General features: G+C 34.2%; 1 protein-coding gene across 3 annotated transcripts in view; it reads right to left on the bottom strand.

Moving 5' to 3' along the window:
• The window catches only part of LOC149417979 (DNA helicase MCM9-like), a 64,753-nt gene that overhangs the window by 43,941 nt on the left and 4,346 nt on the right, over positions 1-16,466 (bottom strand). For all 3 annotated transcript variants that reach the window (XM_089639268.1, XM_089639265.1, XM_089639266.1), the window contains 6 exons: positions 15,784-16,013; positions 12,394-12,500; positions 11,638-11,857; positions 10,467-10,745; positions 7,789-7,935; positions 6,454-6,578 (listed from right to left, as the gene is read on the bottom strand). In XM_089639268.1, coding sequence (XP_089495394.1) covers positions 6,454-6,578; positions 7,789-7,935; positions 10,467-10,745; positions 11,638-11,857; positions 12,394-12,500; positions 15,784-16,013 — 1,108 coding nt within the window. The remainder of the gene's footprint in view (positions 1-6,453; positions 6,579-7,788; positions 7,936-10,466; positions 10,746-11,637; positions 11,858-12,393; positions 12,501-15,783; positions 16,014-16,466) is intronic.

Here is a 16,466-nt window from a genome sequence, read left to right as displayed (position 1 = left end):
ACAGGTGTTGCACAGGGGTCAATTCTAGGGCCAACCCTTTATATTATTTATGTCTCAATTATGAGAAAATTGTTTTCATTTGTTAAACATTTTGTATATGCAGACGATACGGCGCTCGTAATATCGCACGAAGATCTGGTTACTGCAATGAACCTTATGCAACATGATTTTATTGCCCTACTGAAATGGTCGCATGATGCAGGCCTCTTTATAAACGCCAAAAAAACTAAAATTATGCACATCAGATCTCCACACGCCAGATGTAATGTAATTCCTTCATTATATACACACACATTTGACTGCATACATAAAAATGTTGCACAGCCCTGTTCATGTGAAACCATTGATTTTGTCAAAAGTTATGTATATTTGGGTGTTACTATTGACTGCTACATGAAATGGGATGTACAAATTGCTAATGTTTGTAAACGTCTACGAGCTATTGTGGGTAGGATTTATAAAATAAAATACTTCGTGCCTATAAGTACTTTAAAGTTAATCTACTTATCTCTGGCTGAATCCACTATACGTTATGGAATTACTTCTTGGGGACATTCTTGTAAAACTAATATAAGCTATATACAAACATTACAAAACTCCATTATAAAATTGTTAATCCATAAATATGACAATCAACACAGAAGTAACATTAAATTAATATACAAGTCTCTGAATATTTTACCTGTCAGAGGATTATTGTTTTATAATATTGTAAGTCAACATGTTATATTGTCTGATTCATTGTATAGGGAAAGAGTTTGCCATAAACATAACACAAGATTCACTCAAAATGAAGGACTGGTAGTTCCGAAATGTACTAATAAATATGGTGAAAGAACTTTAAACTATATAGTACCCAAAATGTTTAACTTATTACCAATGACAATTAAAAATAATAACATGTATACTGCCAATGTTAAATATAATCTAAGGAAATGGTTATTGGATAATAATGATCTATACTGATGCCCCTGAAATGGAATTCATATTCTTAGAAAATGGAAAAACAATTATTTTATAATACCTGACTACCTACCTCTATTTATGAAACTATTGATGTACTTGTTGATAATACTAATTTGTTCATACATTTATTTTTACTTGCTTATTTTATAAGGCTTTTATGTTTTATGTTGATAATACTAATTTGTTCATACATTTATTTTTACTTGCTTATTATATAAGGCTTTTATGCTGCTATTTAAACTTTTCTGCAATGTAACCAATTTATGTAATTATGTACCGTTCAAATTGTATCTTATGAGTGTATAAATGTTGTCTCTATGTCCCTGCTGACAAACTACACAAGTAGTTTAGCGGGTTTAAATGTGAATAAATAAAAAAAAAAAAAAAAAAAACTAGAAAGAAGCTGCATTTGTTGATTTGTCCCAGTTATTCTTGTTAGTTATACCTAATATTGTATAATGGCGAAATACAGGGTGTCTGGCGGCAAAGTGCACAAACTTCGGAAAGTGATTCTACATGATGGTAGAGGTAAAAAAAAAATAACCTTTTTTCGAAATTCCACTTCTTTTTTCCATACACGAATATTTTTTTCCTAGAAAAATATTAATTTATCCATACAAACTTTTTTTATCTGAAAACTACATTAAAACGTTCAAATTTCGATAAAGTTATTTGTCTTTTTTGTTATTTGTTTTTGGGGTATTATGCCGTGTTGCGCTAACTCCTTCTTTAGCCAACGTTTCGGACAGCATTGCAGTGTCCATCATCAGGGCAGATGTGTTATTTGAGGTTGTGTTAAAATGTGAGCTTATGTATGAGGTTGTGATACCGTGTTGCCAGCTCCAACCCTCTGAGCTAATATTAACGTATCATTTTATTTTTTTTATTTAAAGTGGTTTTCTTCGTTTAGCTCTGGTGTATCCGTCAATTACCGGATACCAAGAACTATTAAGCTTAGCTCCATCGTCTCTATTAATGTTTACGGGATTTTTATGAATTTCAATGGCCTCCGTAATCAGCCGTGCTCTATAAGTTTTCGGTCTCCCCAGGATTTCAGGAACAAATCCAAAGTAATGCCCGGTGTCAATCAAATGCTCGGCGATTGCCGATTTGTCAGGGTGGCCGAGTTTACAAGCTCTGAAGTGTTCTGAAATCCTTTTGGAGATAGTCCGCTCTGTCTGGCCTACATAGACCTTGTCACATCCGGAACAGCTGAGTTTATACACTCCATCTGTTTCCAGAGGAAACTTAGTCTTTGCAGACCTCAGTAAGTCCTGTATCTTTGTAGTTGTTCCGAAGACAGTCTTGATATTTTCCTTTCTCAATAGCCTGGCAATTTTATCTGTCACATTGTGCACATAAGGCAGGAAGGCACAGCCTTTCGACTCTTGTTCAATTCTGTCTTCGTTTGGTGCAGATTTGGCTCTTATGATTTGCCTTGTCTGACTTGCTGGGTAGCCGTTACGCTCCAGTGCATCGGTCAGCTTCGTAAGTTCCGCTCCGATTTTATGTTCTTCACATATTCTGGTCGCTCGGGTCACCAATGTATGGATAAGTCCTCTCTTCTGCGCTGGGTGGTGGTGCGAATCAGCGTGTAAGTACCGATTCGTATGGGTTGGTTTCCTATATACAGTATGCCCTAGGCTACCATCGTGTTTCCGCATCACCTCCACATCTAAAAAGGGCAGGATTTTATCTTCGTTTTCCAGTTCCATTGTGAATTTAATTTTGCTGTGGAGAGAATTAAGATGATCCAGGAATTCGTTTAGTTTCTCCGTTCCATGAGGCCAAATGGCGAAGACATCGTCGACGTAGCGCCACCATACTTTAGGGACAGCCGAAGCTGTGTCGAGTGCCACTTCTTCAAACTTCTCCATAAAAAACATTACTGCAGATGCAAACTGGAAAAACCGAATCGTGGATTAAGGATTCAACAGATCTGATTAGTAAGCTCAAGAAAGTTAAGACTGAGGAAGGAGATATTCTGGTCAGCTTTGAAGTCGTGTCACTTTTCACAAATGTGCCTCTAGAAGACTTCATGACAATGCTAAGGGAGATATATGAGGAAGACATTTGCAAACTTTTTGAACACTGCCTCAAAACGGGATACTTTGCGTTTCAGGGTGAACTATTTGAGCAATTGGAGGGAGTTGCGATGGGCAGTCCGTTATCGCCAGTACTAGCCAACTTTTTTATCTATGAATATATGAAGCTGACCGATGCACTGGAGCGTAACGGCTACCCAGCAAGTCAGACAAGGCAAATCATAAGAGCCAAATCTGCACCAAACGAAGACAGAATTGAACAAGAGTCGAAAGGCTGTGCCTTCCTGCCTTATGTGCACAATGTGACAGATAAAATTGCCAGGCTATTGAGAAAGGAAAATATCAAGACTGTCTTCGGAACAACTACAAAGATACAGGACTTACTGAGGTCTGCAAAGACTAAGTTTCCTCTGGAAACAGATGGAGTGTATAAACTCAGCTGTTCCGGATGTGACAAGGTCTATGTAGGCCAGACAGAGCGGACTATCTCCAAAAGGATTTCAGAACACTTCAGAGCTTGTAAACTCGGCCACCCTGACAAATCGGCAATCGCCGAGCATTTGATTGACACCGGGCATTACTTTGGATTTGTTCCTGAAATCCTGGGGAGACCGAAAACTTATAGAGCACGGCTGATTACGGAGGCCATTGAAATTCATAAAAATCCCGTAAACATTAATAGAGACGATGGAGCTAAGCTTAATAGTTCTTGGTATCCGGTAATTGACGGATACACCAGAGCTAAACGAAGAAAACCACTTTAAATAAAAAAAATAAAATGATACGTTAATATTAGCTCAGAGGGTTGGAGCTGGCAACACGGTATCACAACCTCATACATAAGCTCACATTTTAACACAACCTCAAATAACACATCTGCCCTGATGATGGACACTGCAATGCTGTCCGAAACGTTGGCTAAAGAAGGAGTTAGCGCAACACGGCATAATACCCCAAAAACAAATAACAAAAATACTTTTGGCCGTGAAAATCTTAAATCATAAGTTATTTGTCTTTTTTTACTTTTATTATCATGTAGAATCATTTCTTGAAGTTAGTGCACTTTCTCCCCGGATACCTTGTATAATGTTGTTTACATAAAAAAATAATGCGAGTTTGTGTGAATAGGGGAAAATTTTACGAAATAGGTGTACAAATAATATCTTCTTTTGATATTCTGAACCCCTAGTGGAAAAGACCATGAACCAATTGGTACTCACCAAAGTCCCCGATTCTCGGTGGCCGGGAGGTGATCTCCCGCAATTTAGTCAATAAGTATACCTCTCTCGCTACAGTTTTGTTTATTTCATTTTATATTTTATCTGTATCGTAAATTATGGTCATAATTTAGAATGGGCTGGTTTCATAACTTATGTACATGTTTGTGTTAGTGAAATAAAAAATTCAAGGTTTCTGAACAAGGTAAGTATTTCAACGGTGCCAAAGAACAATGTCGGATGTGCGAATTTGCGATTTTGCAGCAGAGCTGTTTAAAATTTCGTTTCTGAATTTTTACTGTTTTTGATAATATATTTCACCAATTACATAAATAGAGGTTAATGCAAAATATCAAACAACACTATATTTCTGATCTCAATGTCAGTAAAAATGCAAAAATTAAGCTTTCCCTTACAGTGCCGAAAAGCACCGTGGCGCTCATAGGTAGGTGTGCGAAAAATGCCAGCATCGCGGTAGCGCTCGTTTCGACAGTTCACTTTTGAGGCGCGTCAATAACGGTTGTGTTCCCGCGTTCATATATTTATTCATTAAATTGCGTTCTAACTTTCTTCAATCACACTTTTTTCTATAAACACCGCTATTATTATTTTATTTTTATATTCCTAATTTTGATTTCAGAATGTCAAACACGAGTGAAAGTTCAGATATATGTGTTGAAATAACAGAACAATTTGAAAACTGCGTTCCGTGCAATCGGAGGTTGCGTGTTATTGGTGACAGCAACGATAGTGAGGATGACCTTGAAAATGTGACACAATCAAATACGGAATTCTTGAAACTACCGCGAAACGCTACGTTTGCAAAACAAACTCAGTATGCGTTTCTGGAAGTATGTGGACCCAAGCATGCTCCTCTAGGTGACGCAGCCCCCACTGGAGTATTTCAATTTATTTTTTACAGAGTCTTTGATTACAAAAATGGTTATCAAAACTAATCACTATGCTTCGCAATTTTTTGAATCCCATCCATTGAAATGGATGAAAAATCCCACATTTGAAACCTCAATCGCACGTAAAATTTTGGAAGCCTTGCACAATACCAGAGATGGAAGTATTTGTGGCAGTAATCCTGGAAATGGGTATCACAAGAAGGCCTACTATTTCTTAATACTGGAATAAAAACGCGGAAATTATGAGACAGAGAAAATCAAGCCAGTTATGAAGGACTGCACGGTGTTTGTGTAGGAAAACACTCTTGTACATTTTCCATATATTTTCTGTAATTTTCTTGTCAATAAATATGTAGTATTTAATTTCTGTGCTTTTATTATCATAGTTTGAAACCTTCTGAAGAGAATGTTGAAAAAATTATGAAAATTAGTGTATTGCACAGACATAGGAATTAATAGACGAGAAGATAATGGCGAGGGGTAAAATCAACTGTTGAAGAATGAAGGGCGTAAGGCTGACTGTGATTCGTCAATAAATCAATCTGACAGTATATAGGCATCTCGCATTATAATATCACCATTTACTTCTTAAAAGTAAAATCTGCTTTTGAATGAATAGACATTTTCACATGGGAGCGCAAATTACTCGCCACGTTATGAACAAATTTGCGAAGTCCAAATTCGGCGAAAAAATTCGGTTCTCTTTTCAGAGTCGAATATTTCGTATTTAGTATTTAGTTAAGACACTTTTATAAATGTTCATAATTTACTTCCCAGCAACCAACCAGCTTTGTGTTTTGCGTCCAGACGTTTCTCGATGTGATAGTATATGTTTCTAAAACTGATCTATATTATACGATGTGAATATGCTTAAAATAAAGTAAAATAATGCTTATATATGGAATGTAATACGACAATTGGGTTTATTCAAGTCAACATTTTGCCGTGTTATTTCGTAAAATGAACCGATGATGCCTCGACCATAGTTCGCACAAGAATGATGACGTCACGTTTTCAAATTTCACTTGAGGCCATACGCGAGCACAGCCGGTTCCAATGGAACCGGTATGGGGAGTGGGGATAATACGCTTTTAATCACTTAGGGCAGGTCTACTAATATTCATATGTCTATGGTGTATTGTAACAGAAATGGCAAGTGTTTTTCTTTTTTATATACATAAATAAAAATCTTTAAATCGAGGAGCATACGGTGGATGTCATCGGTGATTGATTTTTAAGCGGTGTAAAAAATTTTGTAAGTTGGAACATTACAAGTGGTTTCACTGTATTTATGAAACCTTAATTTTAAATTACCTGCTCAGTAGTGGAGTTCCCAGTGAAACATTAACACTCAGTGCCTGCTCTGTATCATAGTTGCCTTTGGGATTACATGCTGCTATAACAGCACAGCGGGTGTTTAATTTGCAAATTATTCCAGCCTAGAAAATAAAAGGAAGTACATCATTAAATTGTCAGTTTTTTTCAATAATTAATAATATTGAAGCTGCTTAACACATTCGCTGCCAGGAGCTTTTGTTACCATTAAAATTACGTATGATTAATCCGCCCATGGGGTGATTGGGACTGAACCGGTCAAAGGATTATTCCTTCCTGTATTCAATATTGCCATCAAGCAAGCAAGAAGAAAGAAGACAACTACATTCTTCAACGTGATCAATCGTGGTTACATTGCAATTATTTAAAATAAGTCACTTGAATTGTTGTCATTATCAAAGACGGATCACCCATATCATCGCAAATAAATCTCATATTGAAATGTCGAAGATATTTATCAATTGTCATTGATTAATGAATTTTAGCTCTTGGTGTTCTGGCAATAAATTTTCACTGTATCGTCGCTCTAGTTCGTTTTTGTCAAACAAACCATTTTTGGCGAAATTGAGTTAAGTATGCAGTTGTTCTCCGGAAGCATTTATTTATACGATAAAAGTAAAAAAAATATTTTTAATGTGTTTTCAGGGCGCAATTTGTCTTAAGTCCACCAAAATTAAACAACATTCTGAGCGTGTTTATCCAACACTTTGTCCTACATCCAAATTAAAAACGTGTTTTATGCGTAATTTTAAACATTTGAAACTAATTTTATTTCATTTGAAACTAATTTCTATCACTTTAAATCATTTAAGTAAGCTTAGAATGGTCTAATTTCATCATTGTATGGATATGCATTTTTCGTAAAAAAACTTTGAAGCACTATTTCTCCCGATTTACGTTTTGGTCTGTTGGACAAAAACGAACTAAAGCGAAGGTATGTCAGCTGATTCTATTTTCGTAATAACTTAATTGTTTTTAGCAAAATTATGTTTTTATAAATTATACCATCGTACCAGATAATGTATATATATGTAAAAATAGTATATAATCTACCATAAGTAGTTTCCTCAGAATAGTTCAGAGAATAATTTTTTATTGTGCCAGTCGGTAACGGCGGCGCACAAGAGGTTAAGCTGGTTATTGCGTGTGTGATTGCTTTAATAAATGAAAAGAAGTGTAGGTTATTACGTATGAGCAGCTATCGATTCAACACTACGGTAAGATTTTGCTTTCTTTTTCTTCTTCCTTTATTCATATTCTTCCTACAAACCTTATTGTCAATTCTCAGTTTTTTTGCAATCCATTCGTTTTTACCTTGGCCACAGAAATAGTCTGTTGTTCCATGGCTTCGTGAATACTGGCCCTGTCGTGCTCTCTCATCTGTGCGAGTTCGTCTATACAACAAGCCCCTCCATCCGCCAGCACCAGGGCACCAGCTTCCAGTTGCCACTCGCCTTCTTCCTGAAAACAATTTTCTTCTTTTTTTTCATTTCAATTCTGTTTAAAATTTCTTTTTAAAATAATTAATTAATTTATCTTTATTTTCATCTCTTTCTTTTTTTTTTTTTTTTTTGTAATTATTTTTTATTTTTAATAATATGTTTACATGGTACATAATTCATTTTACATCTTGTATTTTTTTTACTACTCTTCCATTGAAAGCATTTGCTTGTGTATGGAAGGGGAGTGTACATAAATGTTGTTGTTAGTTAGTACTTAAATAATTCTTTTTACATAAATGTATGTTTGCTGTAGTATTTTTTTTGATAGTAGTGAAGGATAATACATTAATTTATTAAATTTAAAAAAGAAAGGAAGTTATGGAAAACTAAGGATATTTGTGAGATTAATTAAGTGACAGTAGTTTTTTTTTTCAGAATATTTTTAAAATGTCTCTTGACAGAGAGCAGTATTCGGGTTTTATCATTAATGCTTCTGATTTCTTCTGGTAGACGATTGAAAAAAGTTCTTCCCTGGTAAGTATAATGATGTTGTGCAAAAGACGTATTTAGTTTTGGGCATAGAAAAACATGTCTAAGTCGCGTTCTGTTTTCATTTAAAAATTGATATTTATCTTTTTCTTTTATAATTTGGATTAATGAGATTTTAATATATAGGTGTTTAAATGTAGGTACTTGAAATTCTTCAAACAGGCGTTCTGTTGGGTAGTCAAAGGATTTTTTTTAATATAATTTTAATAATTGTTCTTTGTATAATTTCAATTGGAAGAAGGTTACATTTATACGCGGATCCCCAACTAATAATAGCGTATTGTAAAGTGGATTGAACTAAGGCATAGTAAATTAAATATAGATTTTTTACCGACAGAAAGTTTCTAATTCTTAAAAATATATATATTAATTTTCTAATTTTGTTTACTACTTGACATATTTGTTCCTTCCATTTCAGATTTTTATCAATAATTACTCCTAGATATTTAATTTTATTTGTTGTTTTTAGTACTGTACAGTTTGATTTACAATAGTTTTGGCTGTGAATTTTAGTATTATTATGTATGACAATGTTAAAATTTTTAGGAGTATCATTTGTATGGATTGCAAATGGAATTACAAATGTCTTTTCTTTATTAAGTGGCAGTAAATTAGTGTCGAAAAAATTCTTGAGCGTGTTGATATCTTCTGTGGCCTTTAATTCTACATTTTCCCAATTCGTATCACTTATTATTAATACTGTATCATCGGCGTATGACGTAATTTGACCATGTAAGGGTTGAAAAAAAATATCGTTTACATATATAGTAAATAGAATTGGTCCAAGCACTGTACCTTGGGGGATTCCAAAGCTTGTAATCTCTTGATCACTATTAACACGATTGATTTTTACTACTTGAGGACGGTTTTTTAAGTAGTCGGTGATCCATTTAATTGCGTTGCCTTTTATGCCAATATTATTCAATTTTTTTAATAACATCTCATGGGATATGCTATCGAATGCCTTTCTAAGGTCAATAAATATACCCGCACATTTTTTACCTTTATCTAATGATTCGTAAATGTATGAAGTTACGTTAGCAATCGCATCTTGTGTGCTGAGTGATTTTATAAAGCCAAACTGGTTTTTGTGTAATATTTTATTATTATCTAGAAAATTTACCAATTGTTTTTTTACTATTTTCATCTTATTTCACCTTCTTATTTTCAGTTAAACCTATTTAACCTATACCTATTTTACAACTGAATGAATCATGTATTACATTTATATAATTATACACAAATTTCGACTACCATAATACGGACATGTGTCTAGTGTAGTAGTCGAAAAGCATGTAAAAAACCTGTATCCAAATATATTTTTACGAATAAAGAAAAAAAAATTACATAATGTGTATTATTATCCATTTCCCCAAGTTCAAATCTGTCAGCGTACAGCAAAAAGCAGCCTGTACAAATTTACATCTATGCCAAACTTTTACCACGGTGTATTTTAACAGTGGACATATGGCTATAATATAATACATCTATTCATATGGAGAAGCTTATTTAGGGAGCTAACACGCGAAGTATACTAACAATAGTGTTTCAATGACAACTGTTCATGTTATGTCAATTGAGACTAATTCTGATTAATCATTAATATTTATGACTTTTTTATTGATTAAAACACCAGATATCCGCAGTCTGAGGATGCCCGTCATAAAGTGAGACAGGTCCAGTCATTAATAAAAATGTGAAAGAAAGTTATAAAGGTGATTTGATCCATAAAAGTCATATTAAAATGGAATTCCACCATGAATATTAAAGGTTTCAAGATTAGAAATAATTACTAATTTTCTTGAGTAAAGACTTATTAAAGACTTAGCAAATTAAACACGATGACCATATTATTAACTTTCACACACTATGCCCAGGAAGCTATAATGCCATAATGCGAGTATGTGCCTAGTCTGGTGGTCATATCTCATTAATACACCTCGTACCGTAATAAAGCAATACATATATTTTTTAAACATCATTTAATATGAAAATACTTACTCTCAAGGCGGTGCAAGTCAATCCAGCCTTCGTGCTGCCGGATCCCGAGGTCAGGACAGATCTAGAAGTCATCATGGCTCCGGCTTTTAGCAGCTGAGACTTCCCAGTTCCAGGGTCTCCCACCAGAAGGAGATGGCACTGTCCCCGGACCGATCTGTCCTGGTCTTCTTTGGGAGACAGGGTCTTCTGGGGAGAACAGTTATCACGGTCCAGGTTGTGGCTGGATCCTGTTATGACGGTGAGGGTTAGAGCTAACTTCACTAGGTATAGACCATACACCTGAAATAATAAGGAAAATAATAAATATTTCTTTTCTTTTTTTTAAAGAAAGACAAACATTCCCTGGTTACAAATATATTTATTTATTTGTGGTATTTTAAATAGGTACATAGTTCTATGTTCTAATGCAATCCTTATACCCACTCGAGTGTCAATAACTGGAATATGAGTTAAGTGATTGACATTCGAGTTGGAAATTTATCGCCCACATTTAATTGGCTAAGAATCCATCATTGGCTAAGAATATAATGCTGCTACAGTAATTAATGTGTAGAACAGTAATAATATTTGAATTCCGTCTACTACCATCAATGTAAGTGGACAATTTTGCTTGTGCAGTATTGAGGAGTAGCAGAGGATTGAGCCCACGATGGCTGTGTAAACCCAACAGATTTGTCCAGTCGGCTATAAACTGGCAATTATTAACAATATGAATGATTACTGACATTTCTTATGAACATCATGCAATGATATACAAAATGGGGCAAAAGATAAAAGATATTATTATAAAGGTTTGATTTCAAGTCCGGTGACAGAATGCAAACCGATGACCTCGGAATCGTACCTTTACTCACTTAGATACAAAGCAATTGAAAAAACAAATGGTTCCGAAAAATTTTACCTCCGATGCACATTGTGTTTTGAATAAAACGCTGCTCAATTCTCATAATAATTTTTTTGTAATTATTTTGGATTTATAAACTTTTTGTTTTTTATTATTTTATCCTTAAACAGCCTTCGTAGCATAATTTTTGACGCATATGATTTTGATTCAGGAGGTTGCAGGTTCGATAACTGACACAGCCCAAAACCAAATGGTACACAGAATTTTAAAAAAAGGTAAGTGAAAACATTTAATTCTTTACATGATAAAACTAATAACTTATCTCACCTTCGGGCAAACTGAAGCCAGGACAACATCTCTTCCTTTCATAGGAGATGTCTTATGCTTTTCCCAAAAGTCATCAAAGTCCTTGATAACATCAGGAGCTATGGAAACGGCAATAGCCTTTTGGGCATTGCAAACTTCCACATGATTTGCCTTGAACACCAGATCTACGTCGCATCTCTTGTTCAATGAAACGGGATTCCAACGCCTCATGATAATTCCACTGGGAATTGCACAAATATGATAAAAATTCATGATAAAATTTTTATTGCGAAATTTTAAATATTAATACGAAGGAGTTTGGCACTGGGTTGTGAGGATTTATTTTTATTTTTTATATTACTCTAGTGCAGACCTGTGAACAATCACAGGGTATTATAATCGTAGGATTTGTGAAGCTGAAAGTATTTATAAAATATTTGCCTCAGGATCATTGCCTTTCAAAAAAAAATATTGTCAATTTTCTTTACGATGTAATTATATTTTTTAGTTGACAAATTAGAGAGGTTAAAACATGAAAAATCACCCGTCTTAAATTTAAAGTATTAATTAAAAAATTTTCCGATTATAGGTAGGTATCTAACAACTTCATCGTTTGTCTGAATTTACACATCATCAGTGCCAATTTTGAAAACTTCTAAGCAAATTTGAGTCCATGGTGCAGGAATATTTCACATCACGCTCATAATCACAGACAACCAAAATTAGTACGATGGATTGTTGAATTCTGATGATTTTATGTATATCTAATATTCTCACCAGATGCTGACATCATCACCAGGTTTGCAGCAATCAACCAGATCATCCTCCAAGGTGACCCAAATAGAACCAGGGATACCGCCGACACTAAGCTTGTTTACTTGTTCCTAGAATCAATAAAGCCACATATGGAACAACTACAACTTTATACAATGGACCGCCAAGACATTTACAAATAAAATGCCTTGAGCATTGGAGATTTTCATCCGTTTGGTTTTGAATTCCCCCGCACTCATTTAAAAAATCATACCTCTGAATATTGATACAAAAACAGGTAATTTCTAACTGTCGTTTAGCGTCAATTATTTACCTATATTTCATAATTTATCTTTTAAAAATTTTAATGTTTAAATTCACAAACATAAATATTACAGGATATTTGTAAGCTTGTTTTTACAGTTCGTAATAGTACTAGAAACAAAGTTTAAAATGATATTGCGTTAAGTATTCCTCAGGCGTCCCCGACTTCTTATACCATTAAAATATCTCTAAACACTTTTGGCACTAATAACAACATACTTTGAAATTTTCAGCGATATCGGTCGACTACTTATCGAGTTTTGCGAGCACAAACATACGCAGGCCGAATTTTTATATGTTAAGACTAGCTGTATCCCGCCACGCATTGCTGTGGCTAATTCTGTTGGTGCAGATAGAGAAACAATAGTACGTGTTGCTTTTACGTCCAACGGATGGCGCAGTTTTTCAAAAAAGCACGTTTGTCCAACAGATGGCACTGTTTTTTTAAAAAAAGCAGGTTTTTACCTGTCACAGGTGACATCTATACAGGGTGTATCGGCACATACCCGACAAACTTTAACCAGCTTTTCCTTAGCACATTTGGAGTAAAAAATGTTATAGGCACTTTGCTGTCCGGTAACATTTTTTAACAATTAAAAACAAAAAATTATAAAAAAATCCACACTCCGTCACTGTCATTGGCATTGTTTCTCGTGTTCAACAGCTGTTATTAGCAAGTGTGTCAAAAATCGTCTTCGCTCTTTCATACACACTAAATAATAATAGTTAAAAATGAGACGAATGGTGCCATGCCATTTCGTTGTGATTGTAAAAGCGCGCCAATGTAGGTACGTACGTATATTATTCAATGAAACTCGAGTAAAATATTGCCAGATGGGTTTTCAAACTGTGACAAAGGATAAAACAGTGGTGACATGCTGTGAAAATATGAATGGTAAATTTTTTATTAAAAAAAAATGGTACCGGACAGCAAAGTGCCCATAACATTTTTTACTCCAAATGTGCTAAGGAATAGCTGGTTAAAGTTTGTCGGGTACGTGCCGATACACCCTGTATAATATGAAAACACACGCATATTCGAATGCAACGTTGGGTCAAAATTTAAAAAGAAATCGGTGTAGAACTTTCTGAGATTTAAGAATTTGAACAACCGAACATTTACATTTTTATTTATATAGATTATACACCAGTTAGAATTTAACTCAACCATTTGGAATGCATTTTATAATTTAAGACGTTGTCCTGCCACAGACCGCCTTCTATGTAAGGAAGTTAAAACAGCATCACCTATTGGGTCCAAAACTATCTTATATTTCAAGCTGGAACCAACCATACACATTCACAAAATTTCATTGAAATCATTTGGGCAGTTTAGGAGATTGACGTTTACGAACACAGTGAAACGTGATTTTTGTATATAAAGATAATAAAATTACAAGATACCAAAAACTTTTGTTCGTTTTTCACTTTAACGAATCATTTTTCAATTATAATTAATCAAGACTAAAAATTTTGCCAGAATAATAAAAATTAAATATGTTTCTCTGTTATGATTAATATTAAAAACTATACAGATTACTTTATTATACCTACGGTTCTAATGATAAAACACACGCCGCTCCAAAAACAGCAATTCTCTGACAGGTGCAAACTAAACATCTCTTTCGAATATTACTTTTAATTCCAGAACTTCGAAATACACCATACATGACACTGCCATGAAAAAAATAAATCTAACTGTTGACATTTCTACTGTTAGCTAATTTCATTGGATAGCTGCCATCCAGGGGGGTATAACTCCGATCGAAAATTCGAACCGAAATATTGTGATGTCATATTGTTGCCTAACTATATCCACCAATGAAAAACGCTGAAAGTCTATGGAATAAACTGTTGAAAGGTGAGTGCTGGCTGAGTGGAACATTTATGGATGTTTGATATTTTGATCTCGAACTACGCCGTTCTCGTGTAGTTCTGACGGATTTGAATATATTGTTTATCCAATATTAGCGAGATGTCCGTCAGTTTGTGACTCTCATTTCTCAATCGGAAGAAAAAAGCAGAGTGGTTCGTTATAAAATTACTCATTGCCAACGCTAAATCTTGACATCTCGAACACAAAATAGAAACAGGTGAGAATCTCTCTTTGCTTTGTTTTGTTCCTAATTTGATAATTTTTAATACTTAATTTAACTTCACCGCAGAAATGAATCTATTTTTTATCGAATTACGAATTTTACATTTTAATTGACAGTATCCGTGTTCCTGCTAGGAATATGCATATTGTGAGGCCGTACTGAATCGTGATTATATCATGCAAGGTAGAATTCCATCGTTCCACCTTATTCATTAATAATTTAACCTCCATCTATAATTTATTGTAATAATTGCCTGTTTTTATATTTATTATCAGTCTATACTCATCTCCACTGTATTTAGATGTTCCTAATTACTCAATAATTAGTATGTAACAGAATCTTATATATGTACAACTACACATATAGATAATCCAGAAGTTTCAATTGTTCCCATTATATATATATATGTATGTATATATATATAATTATATATATAATACCTATTGCATAATGTTATTCTATTTTCCTTATAATTAGTGTAACTCGCTCACCAAGCACAAGAACCAGTTTCTTCATTGGTGAGATTGCGAATATAAATATATTTTGTAAACATATGTACTTATATAACATCACTGTACCCACTTATATATATATATATATTAAATTAAATAAAAAAATTAAATAAATTGTCTGAAATAAAAATGCTTAACATGTAACTGACTTTTTTCATTTTCCTGTCGTGAGGTGATATTTTGACATTTCAAACATTTTTATTTTTTAGTATAATAGGTAGACTCCGAATGAAAATTGTACTGTCTATATCTATGGTTAAATAGAGGACCAATTTGTTTCATTCAAAAGCCCGAAGATATCGATCTAGTGAGTGGTTTATTTATGGTGCCATCTCAGCAATACGTCAGCTTGAAACTCACTAACAATTGGGCCAAATGATGTTCAATTGTGAAAGCTATCGACCCATTTAGTGGGCACCCGGCACAACAGTGGATAATATTAGGCTTTTCAACATTAACGATAAATATATAATACTCACTTGTATTTTTAATTCCTGATAGTCTTTACAATTCTCTCTTGTGACAGTGTGGACGGGGCTAAATGTGGTGCTGCGGCATTGAATATCTGAATTCTTACATTTTTTTGGAGGCTTGATAACGTATCTATGTTCGTATTTTCCTTCCACCACCTGAATGTGCTGGCACTTCAGGCATTTGTAACTCTTGCGATACTCTAACATTTTCGATTGGGTCACCCTTATGGCTGTGCCTAAAAATATACAAAGAAAATTATCAATAAGGTCACAATTACTGCACAACCTGTTGAAAACCATCTTTTTTCCCTCCACTTAGTTCCAGTTTTTTTAATAATAAAATTAGAATACTTGCTTAAATAATTAAGTAAATAGGTGGGTATATACAAATACACTAGAACATCAACAATACTTCCAACTTTAGTAAAATATTGGCCTTATCTGCTTGTATTGGCTGGCAACTCTGGCCGCTAGAGGCGCTAGTCTAGCTTGGCAATCATGCATAAAATCCATTAAAATGTATGAAAGCAAACCAAACCTCACAACTCCTACCACCAGGAGGCACTAGTGCCTACTTCCATCAGAATGTATGGGAAACGTCAGAAATTTGAGGTAATTCAATTATTCTACAGTAGACATGGGCAAATTTATTCACAGTAGTGAATTGGTTCACTCTGATTTCCCTGGCC

The sequence above is a fragment of the Hesperophylax consimilis genome, chromosome 14 (genome assembly GCF_061612785.1).
Source record: "Hesperophylax consimilis isolate HC1 chromosome 14, BYU_Hcon_1.0, whole genome shotgun sequence".
Classification (NCBI taxonomy): Eukaryota; Metazoa; Arthropoda; class Insecta; order Trichoptera; family Limnephilidae; genus Hesperophylax; species Hesperophylax consimilis.
This window is presented reverse-complemented; position numbering and strand designations above follow the sequence as displayed.